Below are 19,312 nucleotides of genomic sequence, written 5' to 3'. Positions count from 1 at the left end.
TTTTTAACCCCAATTTCACGGTCAACTGAACATAGAAAATGATAGTGCGGATCGGGCATCCGTGCACCATGGACACATTCTTGTTGGGCTTATTTTGACGAAATTAAACCAAACAAATATGTATATAAAAATATATACCTTAGAAATGATTGAAATAAAACAAAAACCCACATATTTATTTTGGTCAAACTCGTAGCTAATACACTATTACATTTTAAAATTGAAAGGTCCAGTAACAAAGACATAATTCCTTTCGATAATATATATGTATATATAGCTGGGACCGTTGGTTTTCCCGTTTGAATGGTTTTACAAATGTCATTTTTGGGACCCTTTAAAGCTTGCTGTTCGGTGTAGGTTTTGTGTTACAAATTGTGACTTGGTAGTTATTAAAGGTACCAGGATTATAATTAGGTACGCCAGACGCGCGTTTCGTCTACATAAAACTCATCAGTGACGCTCATATCAAAATATTTATAAAGCCAAACAAGAACATGAGACAGTTGTTTCATTGGCACTCATCCTCCTATATTTATATTACGGATTACAATTGTTCCAAATTTTATGATTGGACAACAATTCTACCACAATTGGAACCTCAACAACTTCGTCATAACATATGTTACTGTGTGACGTAGTCTAAAGTATACAAAACATTAAAAGAGTGTCAGAGGTTCACTGAGGAAAAATTATGACGTGCATCCGTCAATAATACATTTTTAGTTAAAATTATCTTCACAGCAAACTACTAAATCCTACACGTATGGGGAAAATATCCGGTTGTGTTTTTCACTAAATTTGTTTTAAAAAATGCTGGTCAAACAAACATACAAATTAAACAGTAATCATGAAATCAAACAGCTTTGTTGAAAAAAAAACATTCTTTAAGAAAATAAACATGTGTGTCAGAATTGTTTTTGTAATTTACTTTTGATGTTTCTAAATCTTTTCTAAACATTTCAGATTTACGACCTTTGCCGTTCAATCCGAAACAACACAAAGTATTAAATTCGGAATTAAAGCAGCTGTACACAGCAATTACAAGAGCCAGGCAAAATGTTTGGATATATGACGAAGATAAAGAACAGAGGAAGCCAATATTCGAATACTTTCAGGCTTTACATCTCGTTGAACTTGTTGAAGAAGATAAGGAAGTGAAATGTAAAATCAATATATTGCATATTTCAGAAATAAAAATCATTGGGGGTTGGAGGGGCGGGTGTTGCACACATGCTTAGTATTTTGGAGTATGAATGACTAAAACGGTGGCAGAGAGAATATTGATAGTGATATTTTTTTTTATGTTTCATAATATAAGATAGTGTTGCAAGTTCAACATGACATGAATGATTAGGTTAAGAGTACTAACCTTATAAAGTCAGTGTGTTGCTGAATCAGTTGCTTGTTTTACAATCTTCTTAGACATATATTTAATTTCAATTTAATAGCGTTTGAATGGAAACCAACCTATTCTAAAACTATAACTTTAGTTCCAATATGCCATGATAACATCAGTAGTACCCATTTAAATGCACCAGTTGCACATTTCGACAAATAGTCCATTTAGGTTGCTCGAAGCCAAAGTATTGGAAAATCCAAAACTTAGAATAAATTTAAAATATTATTAAATTAAAAGTAAAAAAAGTATAGCCAAAGCCGGGCAAGTCAATGAGCTTTGCATATGGAAGATTTATTTTTTAATTCAAAATTCTAAATTTTGTACAGCAAATTTTAATAACAATATTTTCATGCCAATACCAAATGTATTGAAGTAGTCGCAGCAATGTAGTAGATACGAAGCAAAATTGTCGTATGTCACCTTTTAGCTCACCTGGCCCAAAGGGCCCAGTGAGCTTTTCTAATCACTTGGCGTCCGTCATCCGTCGTCGTCCGTCTTCGTCCGTCGTCCATCGTCGTCCGTCGTCGTCGTACTTTTACAAAAATCTTCTCCTCTGAAACTACTGGGCCAAATTTAACCAAACTTTCCCACAATCATCATTAGGGTATGTAGTTTTAAAAATGTGTCCGATGACCCCACCTGCGAACCAAGATGGCAGACATGGCTAAAAATAGTACACAGGGTAAAATGCAGTTTTTGGCCAAAATCTCATAAATCAAAGCATTAAGAGCAAATCTGACAGTAATACATTTGTTCGTTAGGTCACGGTATATCTGCCCTGAAATTTTTAGACCAATCAAGCAATCCCTTGATGGGTTGCTGCTGCGGAGTTGGTAATATTAAGAAAATTTTGCAGCTTTTGGTTATTATCTTGATTATATTATTATAGATAGAGATAAACTTTAAACAGCAATAACGTACTGCAAAGTAAGACTTACAAATAAGTCAACATGATAAAAATGGTCAATTGACTCCTTAAGGAGTTATTGTCCTTTATAGTCGATTTTTAACAATTTTCATAAATTTTGTAAATTTTGTAAATTTTTACAAAATATTCTATCTGCTGGGATAGATTCATAGGTTTATTATAGATAGAGATAATTGTAAGCAGCAATAATGTTCAGTAATGTAAGATCTACAAACACGTCATGAACCAATCTGTGTCTTTCGTTTATGATATGCACATAGACCAAGGTGAGCGACACAGGCTCTTTAGAGCCTCTAGTTTTTAATTTTAAAGTGCTTAGGTGTTTCTCATAAATCTGTGTTAGTTTCTGCTTGATAAATTCACTGTTCTAATTTTTCAGCTTTTACAAGAAAGTCTACACCAAGAGAATGGGTTGATAAAGGAGAGGAATTTATGAAATTGAAGATGTATACTCAGGCAGTAAAATGCTTTAATACTGCAGGCGATTCAAAAATGGAAGACATAGCACATGCCTATCAACATTACAAAATTGCTAGCACTCTACCTCAAAATAGTCCACAATGGAAAGAGGAACTTCTTCAGGCAACTTTAAAATTTTTAGAGGCAAAAAAAACCAAGGAGGCTGCAAAATGTCTAGAAACAGCAAAACAATTTGATCTAGCTGCTGAACTATATGAGAAAAGAGAACAGGTTAGTATAAACGATAACTCTTTGATATCGTTATTTAGGTTATATTTTCAATAACTGAATCTACAAAGTCGTTAACACAAACATTTTTTCCAGTATGTAAAGTACTGTATTTGATGAATGGTGGCCAAATATATATTCAGGCGACAATAAATAAGAATTGAAATAAAAATATCCACAACCATATGTATTTCTAAACTACAAGGGAATTTATCATTTTTTTATTATAAAATTGTTTTTAGACTTATTCCAAATAAACTTATGATATGGTCATCATCAAACATACACTTTCGGATTTGATTAGATTGTGCTTTCATACCTTACACAATGTCATATTTTGTGTTTGATAGTAGTAATTGCATCTTAATCTTTATTCTTATTCTTGAAATCAGGGATTTAGATTATTGAATTATGAAAGTCAAGATGGTTTTTTTCTCTAGATTCTGACAACTACTACCCATATAAAAGAGGATAACGGTAAAGTTGTACACAGCTATCACGAAATGGCAAATATCGTCAAATTAACCGCAGCTTATATTTTTAGCTCAAATGGCCCAAATAAACCATGGATACCAAATTAAATATTGTATTTACGCCAGACGCGCGTTTCGTCTACAAAAGACTCATTAGTGACGCTCGAATCCAAAAAGGTTAAAAAGGCCAAATAAAGTACGAAGTTGAAGAGCATTGATGATCAAAATTTCTAAACTTTTGCCAAATACAGCTAAGGTTATCTATTCCTAAATAGAAAAGCCTTAGTATTAAAAATTCAAAAATTCAAAACTGTTCATTTGGAAATAGGACCATATCAATGATAATTCATGTCAGCACAGCACAGAAGTGCTGACTACTGAGCTGGTGATACTCTCGGGGAATTAAAACTCCACCAACAGTGTCATCGACCTAGTGGTTGTAAATAAACTCGTCTACAAAGGACTCTAAGACACATAGGATCAATTGAGCTTTTCTCATCACTTGGCACATCCATTGGTGTGTGTCTGTTTCTTAGCCATGTCAGTTTATTTTTTACTTATGAGATCGAACGCCACTTTGGTATCTTTCGTCTCTCTTTCAGATGCATGAAGAACTCTACATTTTTTTCGGTTTTTAAATACTTATGTTGCTGTCTCATTTGAATTAACAAATATGTCACCATTATGTCCTTTTTCATATCGCAATTATATTTTACATCCAATCTTAGAGTAGAGATTTATTGCGTATCCATTTCTTCGCATGTGCGTGTGATCAAACACATATTTTCTTCACAATTTTATGAGATCCTGTTTTACGCAATGTATTTGTAAATAGCTTGACAGTGTTGAGTCGTCACGTGTTTTTACTTTTCAGATACCTACTTCTGTTTGACCGATACCGATTTACCTTAACTGATTTTGCCGATACCGATTTAACGTTAGCGATTTGTCTTCGTAGTTACGATAATTTTTAACACAAATATAACACACATGGGACCGCTGTCCAATTCTTCTGAAGAGGGTTACTAATCATGGGTATTGACATAATTCTAAATGGTTTAACTATGTAATACAAAAGGTTTTTTTCAGCAAATCATTTGAGGGAATTCCAGCCTGCTAAACTAGTTTGAAGTACACCTTAATTTTTATGTTTCTTTCATACTTTTTACTGCATTAGATTATTGTGTGGCAAGATAATCTTTTTTCGACCGCACTTTTTTTCAAAAAATAGGTAGGGAGTTGTAAAGTCGAAAACAGTAGAAACCACAAATAGAAATAAACATGAGAAAGTCGTTTATATAATGACCTTTTATTTTTGTTCATAAGGAATAGTGTCACTGGGTCATGTTTTTCATGAATTTAAGATTCTTCTTTTATTTCAAAAGTTTGAAAAAGCAGCTGAAATGTATAGAAGAACAAAGAAACCCCTAGAAAGTTGTAAATATTACGAACGTGCTGGACGTTACGAAAAATCCATTGATGTACATCTTGAAAACAAACAGTTTGAAGAAGCTATTCATTCACTACACAGATATCAGGTGAGAAGTAAAGTTTAGATAAAGGACTGTCTTAAATTATATTTTGCGCTTAAATACAAAATCACTATCTGCTTTCTTGTGCAAATTATACAAACAAATGAAATATTTAAAAAAAAAAAAACGCGGATGAAGAAAAACTTTTTTTTTTACCGCCAAAACGCCAATTGCCGACCACATCCCTCTATAGTACTATTAATGACATGTTTACGAGTTTTAGCTCACCTGGCCCGAAGGGCCAAGTGAGCTATTCTCATCCCTTGGTGTCCGTCGTCGATAATGTTTTACATTTTGAACTTCTCCTAGAGAACCAATGAATGGAATGGAACCAAACAAGGTATGAATGTTCCTTATGAGGTGCTGACCATGTGGTGTTACAATGTAGCCGATCAATCATCTAACATGGCCGCCAGCGGGGGACTTAGTTTACATAGAACCCTATGGGAAATATAAACAAATGTCTTCTTTTAGAGAACCACTGAATGGAATGAATCTAACAATAGCATGATTGTTTCTTATGATATGCTGACCAAGTGTTGTTACTTTGAAGCCGATCCAGCATCCAAGATGGCCACCAGCAGGGTACTTAGTACCCTATAGGAAATGCATACAAATGTCTTCTCGTAGAGAACCACTGAATGGAATGCAATATTTAACCAAATTTGGCCTCAATTATTATTTAAGTATCGGTTATGATTTTTATCTTTTTTATATGATTTCAAAAACCAAAAGTAGAGTCAGATGAGTGACACAGGCTCTTGAGAGCCTCTAGTTTATTACTAAAATTACCAAAAAAAATCGTTATCATTAGAATAGATATTGGTTTTATATAAATACATGTAGATATTGTTTTTGATGTATATACTAGAAAAATCTACATTCGTATTAAGCGCACATATTCGATTTCATGCACTTAGTTCACAGTCAAAATTTGACCTACCTTTTTCATTTGTACATTTTTTAAAGGACTAGAATCAAGATATATAAAGAATGTCTTGTCATCTTTAATTCTGTATAGTATGTAAAAACATTTAAGCATGGACTATATAATTACCCAACCTTATGCTGAACTACTTCCGAAAGAAGTCCTTTAAATGATCGCAAATTTTTCCTGATATATTTTGATAGTAATGTTTAACACAGAACTCATCAACATGTTCTTCTTTTAATCTGAGCATCTTAACAAGGTATAAAGTGTATATGACTTTTTAAATGCAAGATTGTTTAAAATTTGTACACCTGTCTATCTATATGGACACTTCTTCTAACGTCTTATTGGATGTTTCAGGAGAACCCTAATCCAGACAAAACAGAAGTACGGGATAATCAAACTGAAGACCAAATAAATAGGAATGCTGCTGAGTATTATCATACACAGGAAAATCGCGACGAAATGAAAAAAGCTCTGAATAGAATTCGTGATATTTCTTGCAGAGTGATGTTCCTGGTAAAAAAATTCGATGGTGCAAATGATTATATTAAGCTTGCAGCATCTATTCTATTGGACAATGGTAAATGATCATCAAGTTCTGCTTTCTAAACCAGTTTTATTAAAAAGTACATTATTGTATTCCAATCGTTTAAAATTATAATAACCAGTATCTATAATGAGATTTGAAAAGTTACATACGAAATAACTGTTTGATTAAATTACACACTAGTTCACTACATGACAGAACAAGTATCAGAGGTTAATGAACTTCTACTTGTTTTTCGTTATGTCCTTGTGTGAATAACTACTACAGAAAGCCAACTCATTGTTTATCTGACTATGTTTTTAATTCATTTATAATAAATTGCAATTGACCGGACTTCAATAATAACACCAATGACTAACTTATCATATTTTATTGAACACGTGTAACGATAATCAATCGCAACAAAAAACAAATTTTGGTACTATTATAGAGTTAATCTTGAACAAAAAGAAACTAATAAAATTGAGAATGGAAATGGAGAATGTGCCAAAGAGACAACAACCCGACCATAGAAAAAAACCAGCAGAAGGTCACCAATAGGTCTTCAATGTAGCGATAAATTCCCGCACCCGGAGGCGTCCTTCAGCTGGCCCCTAAACAAATATATACTAGTTCAGTGATAATGAACGCCATACTAATTTCCAAATAGTACACAAGAAACTTAAATTAAAATAATACAAGACTAACAAAGGCCAGAGGCTCCTGACTTGGGACAGGCGCAAAAATGCGGCGGGGTTAAACATGTTTGTGAGATCTCAACCCACCCCCCCCCTATACCTCTACCCAAAGTAGAAAAGTAAACGCATAACAAAACGTTATTGACACGTTATAGACCATTGACACAAAGTGATATAAATGAATGTTCAATTTTCAATATATTGCATTGTATTCAAAACATGTGAAAGAAAATTATTAACAATAACTTGATAAGACCCAATCATCTAGATCATTGACCTGAAGGTTTGACCACAAGTTCAATTTTTAGCTGTGATATATATGTTGATATTTCATATTTGATTTTATTTATTTTATTTATACACCTGTCTATAATTTTTTATTTATTTACTCATAGGACAGACAAGTAAAGCGGCCAGTCTATATGTTGACTACGGTTATGCACAAGAAGCACTTCCGTTGTTTCGAAAAGACAAAGAAACATATATGATAGGCAGATGTTTATATTTAGATTCTCTCACACAAATCACCATTAGACCTGATGGGAGTTCTTTATGTTCTTACAGTACGAATACGAAGGAGATGTCTACACAATTAGAAGAAGCAATTTTTTATTTTAATAAATGCCGAAACAAGTACAGGGACCGGAAATGCAATTACGGAGAAGTAACTGACGAGATCGGGAAATCAAACTTGCTTCTTGGAAGGCTAACTGGTCAGCAAAGATTTATTGGAACTGCATTCAATTGCTTTGTGAAAAGAAAACCGCTTTCAAATGAAGTAGGACAATTGGAGTGTCTTAGTTGGATGGTCAATAATTCCAACCTGAAAATAGACGCAAACTTATCAAAAATTGTGATAGGGATGGAGAACTTGTTTAAAATCTTTCTCATTTTAGTCCCATTATCAAAACTATCAGCAAGATTTACGGAGCAAAAAAAGGAACAGTTTTTGAGGGATAATGGTGTAAAAATTGAAATTGGCAAACATTTTTACAATCCTATCCACAAACCTCGTATACTTGAAGTTATGGCAAAGGTTCGCGATCCAGTAACTCCCAAAACTGTTAAAACAGTTGTCGATGATGTACCTGGTATTTATAAACTGATTGTTGAAGACCTTTTAACAAAAACTAAATTATGGTTATATAAAATAAGAAAATCAATTGAGGAGGAACGACAAAAATTGAAAACATTGTCTAAGTCGACTATAAAATCGCAAAACTTTAGAGATACGTCTCCGAGAGTCATTAAAACTAAAGTTTCTTTCACTCATAGTGAATTTTTGCAGCTCATTCGTTTGGACATGCATAATGTTAAGCTGGAACAAATTTTAAACGAGTGTAATACAAAGCTAGGTCTAAACTGTGAGCAAAACCTTATTTTGAATCAGTCTGAACAAAGAAGTTTTCAGTTTTTCAAATGCAGAAGATTAATGGAAGATTTGATTCTTACTGTACCGCATATCAGTAATACAAAACCAGACTTGTTCGAAATCTTGATTGGTGTACGGTCCCAAATGGAAATTTACTTTGAATCGGAATTGGCATCTTCTAAAAAGATAGAAAAAAGTGTAGCTCGATTTTTCGAATTCATTTTCTTCAAAAAGATCTTAGGTCTGCAACAGAAAGTGAACGACAGTCTGACAAATCTCGAGTTTACAGTCTTACAAGAGAGAAAGAAAAATATGTTAAGTCGGCAGAAAGCGTATTGCTGTGGCTTCATCTCAAAAACAAATGTACAAGATCCATTTGCGTTATCCGTTGTTCGTTCTTTCAAAGAAAGTATTGATTGTTTAAAGTTATACCACAATCCATACAAAGCCTTGAAACGGTTTAGCATATTTATTGAGAGGATGAATAAACAACAAACAGAGGAAACAATACCAGAATTGACATTACTTTTAATTTGGGTTAAGTATTTCACTTTAATTGGTCTCAGTATGCAATCGAAATTTTGTGGAATGCAGAAGTCTGCAAAGAAATGTCATTTTGCTATTCCATCGTCATATATCACAACTTCAAAATTCGTCGAGCGATGCATGTTTTATTCAAACGCATGGACAACTGATGCAATAATTTGCGCAAGCAAAGAAGCGTCAATTAGTGACGATATACCAGATTTTTTAGAAAAAAATATTGAGATATTGGCTGGAATTAGAGGAAATATCAATATCATAAGTATAATTTTGCGGCGTCTTGATGAATATCTGCACTTACAGGAGTCGTCAGAACAAATAACGAGAGACGATGAAGCTCTGTCCTCAATTATTGACCTGGCAGAAGATGTTATATTATTGAGTATGGTATACATAATAAATATGGGCGAAGGCATGTCATACAAACTGGAGCCATTTCTTCTTAAGAACTTTGCGCTTTTAGAAAATAGTGAAAGATATCCCAGAAATATTTATGAAGCTATACATGGAATACAGACTTCCTCTGGCATAGCAGATATCTGCGTTTGTGTAAACAATTTGTTAAAGCAAAAAGGGGATAGCTTGATAAAATGTGCATGGGATAATCAGAAGAAACATATTTCAAAAGAACAAATTGAGTCGGTGTTTAATACTATAGATAGTTTTTTCCTTCCACAAACTATAGGAATACTATCAGATCCCACCTCTTATGCCCAAGAGACAAACGAAGAGATCCAAATAATACAACAAGAAATTGAAATCGACGATGAAGAAATAAGAACCGTTCGTGAAGATCATGTGACAGTTGAAAAGAAAAAAATAGAAAATTTCATATTGCAAACTTTGAAGGTTAAGGAAAACCTACAATCCAAAGTATCTACTGGAAACGAAGAATATTTAGATGATCCCTTGTTTTCTGGCCTGTTTGTAAATGAAGGAGGCTGTGACGTGTGTGGCTGTTCTTTTGGAGGAATTGATGACGACAAGGAACAAGACGGTGCTGGAATAACCACAAATCATCAGCATGACCATGAAAGTCCTTCACCATCAACAGTTTCAATGAACTTGAAATCTATAGCAAGGTCTCTGCCGTCTACAACGACGGAAAATTTACCAGTAACAACATCAGCAAAAACTCAATCTAACATACCAAATGAACAACATTCCGTTCGATATTTGTCACAGAGATCGCTTTCGTTAGAATCAAAGGATAATCGAGATTTTGTAAGGTCTTTGTCATCGACCTCTGATGATCAAGCACGATTGACAATGCAAGCATTCGACGAACACTTATCATCCATTTCTCATCAGACAAGAATGAAAGAGGTTCAGATATTTTATGAAGATTATAAGAAGCATATTAAACCCGATTTAGAAAAGGTTCGTCAATTCATAACTAAATACGAATTATCATCCGGTGATATAAGTGAAAGGTATGGGGAAGATGAAATCAGAATAAGCAAACTACTCACATGTTTTGAAGATTGTAATACAGATTTAGCTGTAATGATAAAATCAAAACAATGGAAGACAACAAAAAATGTGGAGAAAAAGTTGCATCAACTTGTACAGCTTAAATCTAAATTGAGAGATAGCGTTAAAGAATTATCCAGTGTAAAGCTTAAGGTAGGTAACGTAGTATATTCCATTGTATGCATCAACATGACCTTTCCTTTTATTCAAATCTGTGTAACTTTATAATCTAATGGATTTCGAGCATATACGTTTACTTTATATCTGCTGATTTTCTTTTTATACATAAACTGTCAATTGAGTGCTACTAGTATACTTTTAAAATTTATTTTTAGGAAAATATTGTTTTTGTATTGTCTTGACTGAGCTATACATTTCAATATTCATTTCATATCACTTAGCATTATATTTCATTATTACTCGAGTATTGCTTCTTACATTGCATACAGGAGTACATATACCTGACCCAACGATTCAATTTTTACTATTGACGATGAAATGGGATGGTAAAACGTTGTGACATGACAATTTGTATGCGAAATTTACATCTAAACCTCCAACTTAAAGAGTTGCGATTGTCCCACGTTTGAAGACATTTTAACAGTCCATAAAACGCTTTATACTGTTGTGTTTGGTCAATAAATGGCAATCAAAAGAAGTTACTATTTGAATGAAAATGATAATTGAAAAATTGTAAAATAGTTTTGAAATGTCTAAAAATTAACGAATTTATTTTTTCTTGTATACGATGAAGTAAGACATTTTAACTGATTATTATTTTATATAGAATTATTTTCCCTTATTAAAATTTTTCAACAAACATTTACACGAATTGATAGTTGAAAATAAACACACCAATCTGCTCTAAATCTTATTTGCAGAAAAATAAGAAGATTTCGCATAATAATAATTACATGTGAGGGTCTATGTTTAACACTCTAAAACTGGTATAGAGTTACAACTCATTATTGTCAAGAAAATGGGAAGTCATTTATTATAGTAAAATCTCACAAGTGATGAAATGCATACAACGTGTCGTCAAACAAGAAATGCATATCTGATAGATCCGAAAAGTCTTTGTACGTTACAACTTATTATTGTCAGGCAAATGGGAAGTAATTAATTACAGTAGAATATGTTTAAGAAAAGTATGATGAACACATATTTTGGACGAACGAACAGACAGTCAGAGGAACTGACGGGCAATGTGATTGTAATCTATAACTCACTTTAAAGTTGGAGTACTAATAGTTATATTTGTGATCCTCTTTCAAATATGAATTTGATTACTTCATCTTACATCAAACATTTCTGCTAAAATCGTTAGTCCACAGAAAACTTCATATTTTGACTTTTGAAATTCAGCTCCGCTGTATCCACAGGGCCTAATGGGACATAACGTCATCTAGATTACCCTTCGGGTTCAAATCATAACAATATCTATTTCCAATGACTTAACTAGATCTAAATAGAAAAACACGACAAGTACAGTCTCTTTTGAGTTTCTAATTGATCTATCGCTTTCCGCAATGTATATGTTGTGTACAAGATGTAAGTTTGTACAAATTATAATTTGTACAGGGTTTTTGTACAAGTTATAAGTTTTTTGACACCTACCTTCTTGCAACAGGTGATACAGGTTTAACTTATAAAATGTACCAGTGTAATGTTTTAAATTCAAACAAATATACGTCAACCTAACATTAAGTGCTATTCTCCTTGCCTTCAAACTGGAAATGAGGATACATGAATGGTTTAAATTCTAATTTTAATTTTTTCCTTATACCATATTCATATCTATACAAAATCCTTGTGAGGTCTTATAATGTTTTTGTATCAAAGCAAAGTATGAGACTGTATCATGAAGTTGTGAAAAATTGACAGAAATATGCGGAGCAAAAGACTGGGTGCTTGCATCATCCATTTTTGTTCAGCAGGTCATAAAACACTGATAACTTGTACAAAAATTCTGTACAAATTATAATTTGTACAACATTACAATTTGTACACAACATATATACTATATTTGAATGTAATGCGTTTCCCATCTTCTCAATATTTTTAATGTTTCAGACCGATATTGCAGAACCACACAACGATATAGATGAATTAGAATACAAACCACAGAACGAAAAGAAGAAACGCAGAAATAAAGGGAGAGGAAAGACTAATTGGCGCAAAATTGATGTGAATGTTGTTTATTAGAACTCTACAAAGTCATATACAATTAAGAGCGTTTAAATATTCTGTCAAACCGTCAAATGAACTTTATTTAAAGAATACATCATGCATACAAATTCTGGCGACGCGACATTTTCAATTTTGTAAATACTAGTTTATATCTTTTAATTCCCATTACAGAATTTTCAAGAAATGTGATGTGAGATGAGACTTGTTGAATGCCGTATGGCTGCTTATTGTTGCTTACATCCACTAGATTTGCACCTTGGTGAAGGGTTGTCTCATTGGCAATTATATCACGTCCCCTTATATTTATGTTTATATATGTTCAGACATTAGTATTGTTTTCCCACTGTAACCTAATGACACTAAACTGGAAGTAAACAAACTGTACATAGCTGAATACATCGAATATTTCATAGGATAATTTAGGATTCTACCTATTTAAAACTCATGGATTTTGCTGCTTAATTCTGTTTAAAAGTTTTACCTTCAATATTTGGTTTAGCATTCCAAAGGTCTCTTTTTTGATAATATATCATTTAGAAAATAGATAAAGTCTTGCTGGTACTTCAAGAGCTGCTCAAACCTACAAAAACTGCACCATATTAAGTATTTTGTATAACTGGACGTTATGAACCAAGTTTTGTTTTGTAAGATAAACACTATTTATCAGTTATATAAGTATTCCAAATGTTATAAGTAATCTTGGCAACCGAAAACTAAACAGCAAAAACGAAGTTACGCACTTAACCCTTTTTAAACTATGTGCACCACATATTCACTTCAAATTTATGTGTCCAATATGTTTTACAATTGTTGAATTTAGTTTAATCAGTCTATGGAAGAAACGAATCGATAAAAACTTTTCTTTTATCACAAAGCGATATTGTCTAATATCAATTGTAAATATGCAAACATTCCATACGGAAAATGTTGTTTTCGGCAACGAAAAATTAAGAAGATACTAACTTTAAAACTTATTGTTCAAATATAAACAACATTTGAGTCTTAATATACATTCAGAAGTTAGTTAGAAGCAAACGTTTATGTCCGTGTAAAATTTGAAGTGCTGTGTTTTTCTTAAATACATAAATATACAAATGCTATTATTTCTAATATCAATGCGATATACTTTTAAATATAATCACGGTATTTTTCTTATATCAATATTAGTACTTTCGAATTAGTATTAATATTTGACTGCTGGACCCATATTTTGACAATTTTACCTAATATGAGGAAGGCGCTACCTTTAATGCCAGCTTTATACTAAGACTACACTATATCCTATATATTGATTGGTTGTTGGTTGTTTAATGTCCAGTGGCAAATATTTCATGCATGTTCAGGACGAATGTCCTAGGCTACATAAACATATAATTTTTGTCTAAAATAAAATTATAAGTTCAGATAGAAAACGTTAGGGAATGATTATTGAACTTCAAAAGGCAGGAGGGGGTTATGGTATTTTTCCTAAAAAATATATTCTTATTCACAAATTGATGAAAAAAAATCTGTTCAAGCAGAGGACAAAAAAAATATTTTGAATCCAGATCTTCACCAAAAATGATTTTATCTTTCAGATATGCAAAATAAATTTAACTTTTATGTATCTAAAAATATTTAAAACTTCCCAAACCGCACAGGTAAGTCTTTACACAGTATTTTTTGGGGTGCTGTATTTGCCAATTTGTTATGATAAACCTTAATACTAGACTAAGTGTTAGATTTTTACTAAATAATTTTAATTGATAGTGATGAAGGGGTTCAGTGTAAAAAATCTGACTCGAACGAAAAACCACTCATATTCCTGATCATCTTCAGTTTGTTAGTTCTACATCAATTTCATGTCCTAATTCAGAGTCAGTTTTATGACATTTCTTGCATATTTTTTTTTGTTAGCTCACTTTTCAAGTTTTTATATGACAGCAAAATAAAATTGAGAATGGAAATGGGAAATACAAGCATGTCAAAAATTTGCTTTCGAGTAAGGCTTAATACTGTCATAGTTGTTTTCAAGAAGACACATAACTTTAGTATAAGTAAATGTACTAGAAGGTTCAATACACAAAAGGAAGATTAGAATTGATTTTGGGGTTATGGTACACCATTTTTAGGAGTGTTTTAACTTTTTTATCAAAATTTTTGGTTTTTCTTTAAAAATTTACCATATTTACATTGATTATACCTATCTAGTATATATATAGATGCAACAAATACTGATTTGGCAGGAGATGCACACAAAATAGGATGTTTTAATTATTTTATCTGTAATTTGTGCTTTTTTCCTATGATGTGTACTTCTTCATAATGTCGACATGAGTATCATGATAAAGAAAATATATTTGGTAAGTATATTCACAATTGACATGCGCCAGGATCTTCTTTCCCTTTAATTCCTAAAATTGCACATGATTTTTTTTCTCACAGAAACACATGAGTTATTTGGTAAATAAAACACTTGTCATTGTTTAAAACTTTCAGTAATAAAAATTAAGTTTAGCCTTGTTGAATGTTTCACTGATTGTGTGAAAATTTTAACAGAAAATGTACAAAACATTTGATGAAACTGCAGCAGCATTATCTGCTGAATTATTGATAACTTTCCTCACTATATATTCACTAGGATATAACTAACATATTGTCCATGCTATTCTGATCTGAGTTTTTATTCATACATATACTGGCATGGCTGGTGCTGTTCCAAGTTGTCTTCTTTTTCTGTTTCTTGAAGTATTTGTCTAACCTGTTCAGTCACTATAAAGTGTTACAATTCTTATTTAGACGCAACACATAAATAGTGACCAAAAAGTTACTGCTTTCACATGAGAGAAGCTAGGAAAAAAATAAATGTACACATTTTCAATATTTTTGTAGGACTAAATACTATCAATATCATATGAAATTAAGGAGAAATGTACATTTGTAGTTAGAGACTTCTGCTGAATAGAAATGTTTGGGTTCACCTGATACCTGTTTTCAAATTAGTCCATATTGAAGTTTGAAAGGTCCCAAATTAAAACATGTTTGATTTCAACTGACATAAAAAAAAAATGTGGTGTTTTTAATATGAAATTTACATCTGTGGTCGTATCAGGCTGTGCATGGCGAAGCATTTTATTGCCTTTAGGTTTGTACTTGTTTTATTTTGGTCATGAAAATAAATTTGTAGTTCTGTTGTGAAGTTGCTAACATGAGAGTACCCAAATTCCACCCATATTGTCAGTTGTTTTCACCAACTTTTTTTTATGAACCAGAAAAAAGTTTATTCTGTGCTTATTTTTTAGACTATCCTTGTTTACAATATAGTAACACCAATTTAATTTTGAGTCCATGCAGAGTCAAAGAAAAATGGGTTTCAATTGACCTCCAAACAATCCGTGATTCTGTAATGAGGTCAGTACCCAAATTTCATACATCATTACATGTTATGTCAAATCCTTAAAACTGAAATATAAACAGATATTTTGTTTTAGAATCAAATTCATAACAGTGTGGTCGACGGTAAAACATTTGTTATTAATTGAACTGAAAACTTTACCTATAACTTGTTTGTCATCGGCGATGATTTTATGCTCACTCAGTCTATCAGAGGCCTTCCAGTGGGGATTCAAATGATCACTTCTTACACATTTCGATACATAAAATTAAACTTTCTTTTCACAAAGCTTTTAAGGAATTAGTTTTAAATAATTTTCATACCATCACATACAATAGTTTCATTTTTAAGTAAATTATGTTTATAGCTGATATCATTGAATAATAAAAAAAAAGGTGTTTTCTTTTCATATATATATTCTTGTCATTCATTCTTTTGTTGAAGACTGAATGTTGCTCCATTTTATTTGCGATCATAAAATGTACGAAGGAAGTCATCCATAACTATGTAAATTGGGTCGAGTTAAAAAAAATAAGTTGATATAAAAAAGAAGAAGTGATATGATTGCCAATGAGACAACCCTCCACAAGATTTCTTTTGCCAAGGTTTTTCACAAGTATAGTAGTGAACAGAACAGTTCAAGTTTCCTATATACACCAAATTATACATTTTGCGTAAATATGAAATAATGTAAATGCAAATTTCACAAGACTTGATCCAAATATATTTTTTACTGTCCAATAACTTTCAAGTACGAAAAAGACAGTCCTGGCAGAAGTATATGGTCTATATATAAAAAAAGAAGAGCATGATTGCCAATGAGATAACTCTCCACTAGAGACCCAAATGACACAGAAATTAACAATCATAGGTAGATGTACGGCCTTCAACAATGAGCAAAGCCTAGACCGCAAAGTCAGCTATAAAAGGCCCCGATATGACAATGCTTTAGCAATTCAAACGAGAAAACTCACGACCTCATTTATATATATATATAAAAAATGAACGTAAATACAAATATGTAACACATAAACAAACGACAACCACTGAATTACATGCTCCTGACTTGAGACAGGTACATACATACATAATGTGGCTGGGTTAAACATGTTAGCGGGATCCCGACCCTGCCCCTAACCTGGGACAGTGGTATAACAGTACAGCATAAGAACGAACTATAAAAATCAGTTGAAAAAGGCTCAACTCATCAGATGTTTTGATTTAGCACAACTTTTGAAAGTTGATCATGCATTCGTTCTAAAATAAATTTTCAGACCAGATAAAAGTTTTCAGTTCAATGACATAATTCGACAACTGCAAAACTTGAATAATCCCCCTAACGTCCGAAAAAAGATAATTATCCGGCAACACATGGATTATAACTTTTAAAGCCAGTTAAATCATTTTTTTCTAAAAGTACGCGCAATATCATAAAAATTGATTATCAAAACATAACGAGCACAAAAGTAAAGTTTTTTTTTAGTTTTCAATATTATAAATCAAAAGGTAGATGTTATTCAAGTGATTAACAAACTTTTCTAAAATTCTCTGTTTATAAATTTTGAAATTGTTAAGAAAAAAAACTAAAACCTCTGGCAAAGTTGACTTTAGATGAATTTGGCTATTTATTTTTAGGTATTTTTGTCATATAGCTCTTCAACGGTTTCGGTACCTATACATCCTCGGATTTCAAATGTTTGGCTTTGAGCGTTCCTTATGAAGATAAATCCAGAAAAATGTTACGGACGCAAAAAGTTATTAAATGTGTTGTTTTCCATGATTAGTTGTTCGATTTATTTAATTTAGGCGTGGAGGACCTTTGGTGACCCCACAGTTTAAATGTCTATCGTAGGTACGTCCTGAACAGTGGTCGTTACAGACAAACGTTCACCTAATCTGTCCCAGTCAGTGAATGAATTTAATGCGTCAATCAATGGCCACAGCTACACTGTTATTAATTTCTATTTCTTCAAATATTTCGAACAATTTAACATTATTCCATGCTTCAACTTTTATTTTTTGAAGAAAAGGATGCTGGTAACAAATTTAATTTGGTCATTTTAAAAAGATGATAATAAGATAACTTCACATGGTGAAAGAAAACTTGTAAGATTTCCAGAGTTTTTTTTTGTTGAATAGGTGCAATTTTGGTTACTAAGTGCAGTTTTGGTACTGTGATGTTATATGACCATAAGTGTGTATTGCTAAATAGGTTGAAATGTGAACCTGATATAGTGATAAACAGATAAAGTAGAGTGAAAATGTTTTTTGATCAAGTTTAAACTGATGCATAAAATATCCAGGTGACTGTTGCAGCTTGAATATTTAAGGATGTAGCCCACATACATGACATACTCCCAAAGAACATGCCCTGTACATGAATATATCTATCAAAGTCATGGTATTATCATGGGTTATCATATTGACTCCATCTTCCCAAAAAATCCAATTTTGGACAATATGGGAGCATACAATACAATATATACAGTTTGTACTTAAATTTTCTACTGTGACTCAAGTCTACAAGTCTCCTTTTATGATTAAACTTAGAGAGAGAAAACAAAACAGTTTCCATCTCCTGGAACTGTATCTGATAAAGTGATCTACATATGTATGTGACAAAATCAGTCAAAAGATTTGTTGAGAGTTTGCCAAAGGAAGTCATGAACATAAATTTGTAGCTGTGAAGTTGCTTAAACATGAGAGTACCCAAATTGCACCTATAATGTTAGTTTTTTAACCAACTTTTTTTAAGAACAAGACAGGGTGAATTATTGGGGGGGGGGGGGGGGGGGGGGTCATTAAAGTTTGAATTAGTATGTGGGCTACATGACTTACCTTGATCACATTCAACAGTATAACCAACGTCATTATCACTGTTCTTTAATATGGGGAATTATGTGGCAGGTGAACATATTTAAGTAGTAATGGTTAACCTGTGCACCGGAGTTTACCCCACGTGCCGCATGGCCATTATAAAAAAATACCGAAATGTATTGCTTGCAGAGGTTTTTTCTGTGTTCCCATGGCTGGACGGAACTTTTACGCTAAATATGTTATCATTAATTATGATTTTGGGACTTTTAAATGAAGTACCTGTGATTATTAAGGAACTTTGTTTTGACCTCACTGATAATGGAAAAATGAATCAGACGAAACATGGCGTCAGATGTTGTTGTCCAAA

General features: G+C 32.4%; 1 protein-coding gene across 1 annotated transcript in view; it reads left to right on the top strand.

The window, feature by feature from the left end:
• The window catches only part of LOC139516698 (uncharacterized), a 61,338-nt gene extending 48,042 nt beyond the window's left edge, over positions 1–13,296 (top strand). Inside the window, exons 24-29 of the mRNA XM_071306990.1 lie at positions 964–1,161; positions 2,707–3,017; positions 4,873–5,025; positions 6,311–6,533; positions 7,573–10,718; positions 12,639–13,296. Of these exons, the coding sequence (XP_071163091.1) occupies positions 964–1,161; positions 2,707–3,017; positions 4,873–5,025; positions 6,311–6,533; positions 7,573–10,718; positions 12,639–12,770 (4,163 nt within the window). The 3' untranslated portion in view covers positions 12,771–13,296. The remainder of the gene's footprint in view (positions 1–963; positions 1,162–2,706; positions 3,018–4,872; positions 5,026–6,310; positions 6,534–7,572; positions 10,719–12,638) is intronic.
• The last annotated feature ends 6,016 nt before the right edge of the window (positions 13,297–19,312 follow it).

Source organism: Mytilus edulis, chromosome 1 (genome assembly GCF_963676685.1).
Source record: "Mytilus edulis chromosome 1, xbMytEdul2.2, whole genome shotgun sequence".
In the NCBI taxonomy this organism is placed as follows: domain Eukaryota; kingdom Metazoa; phylum Mollusca; class Bivalvia; order Mytilida; family Mytilidae; genus Mytilus; species Mytilus edulis.
This window is presented reverse-complemented; position numbering and strand designations above follow the sequence as displayed.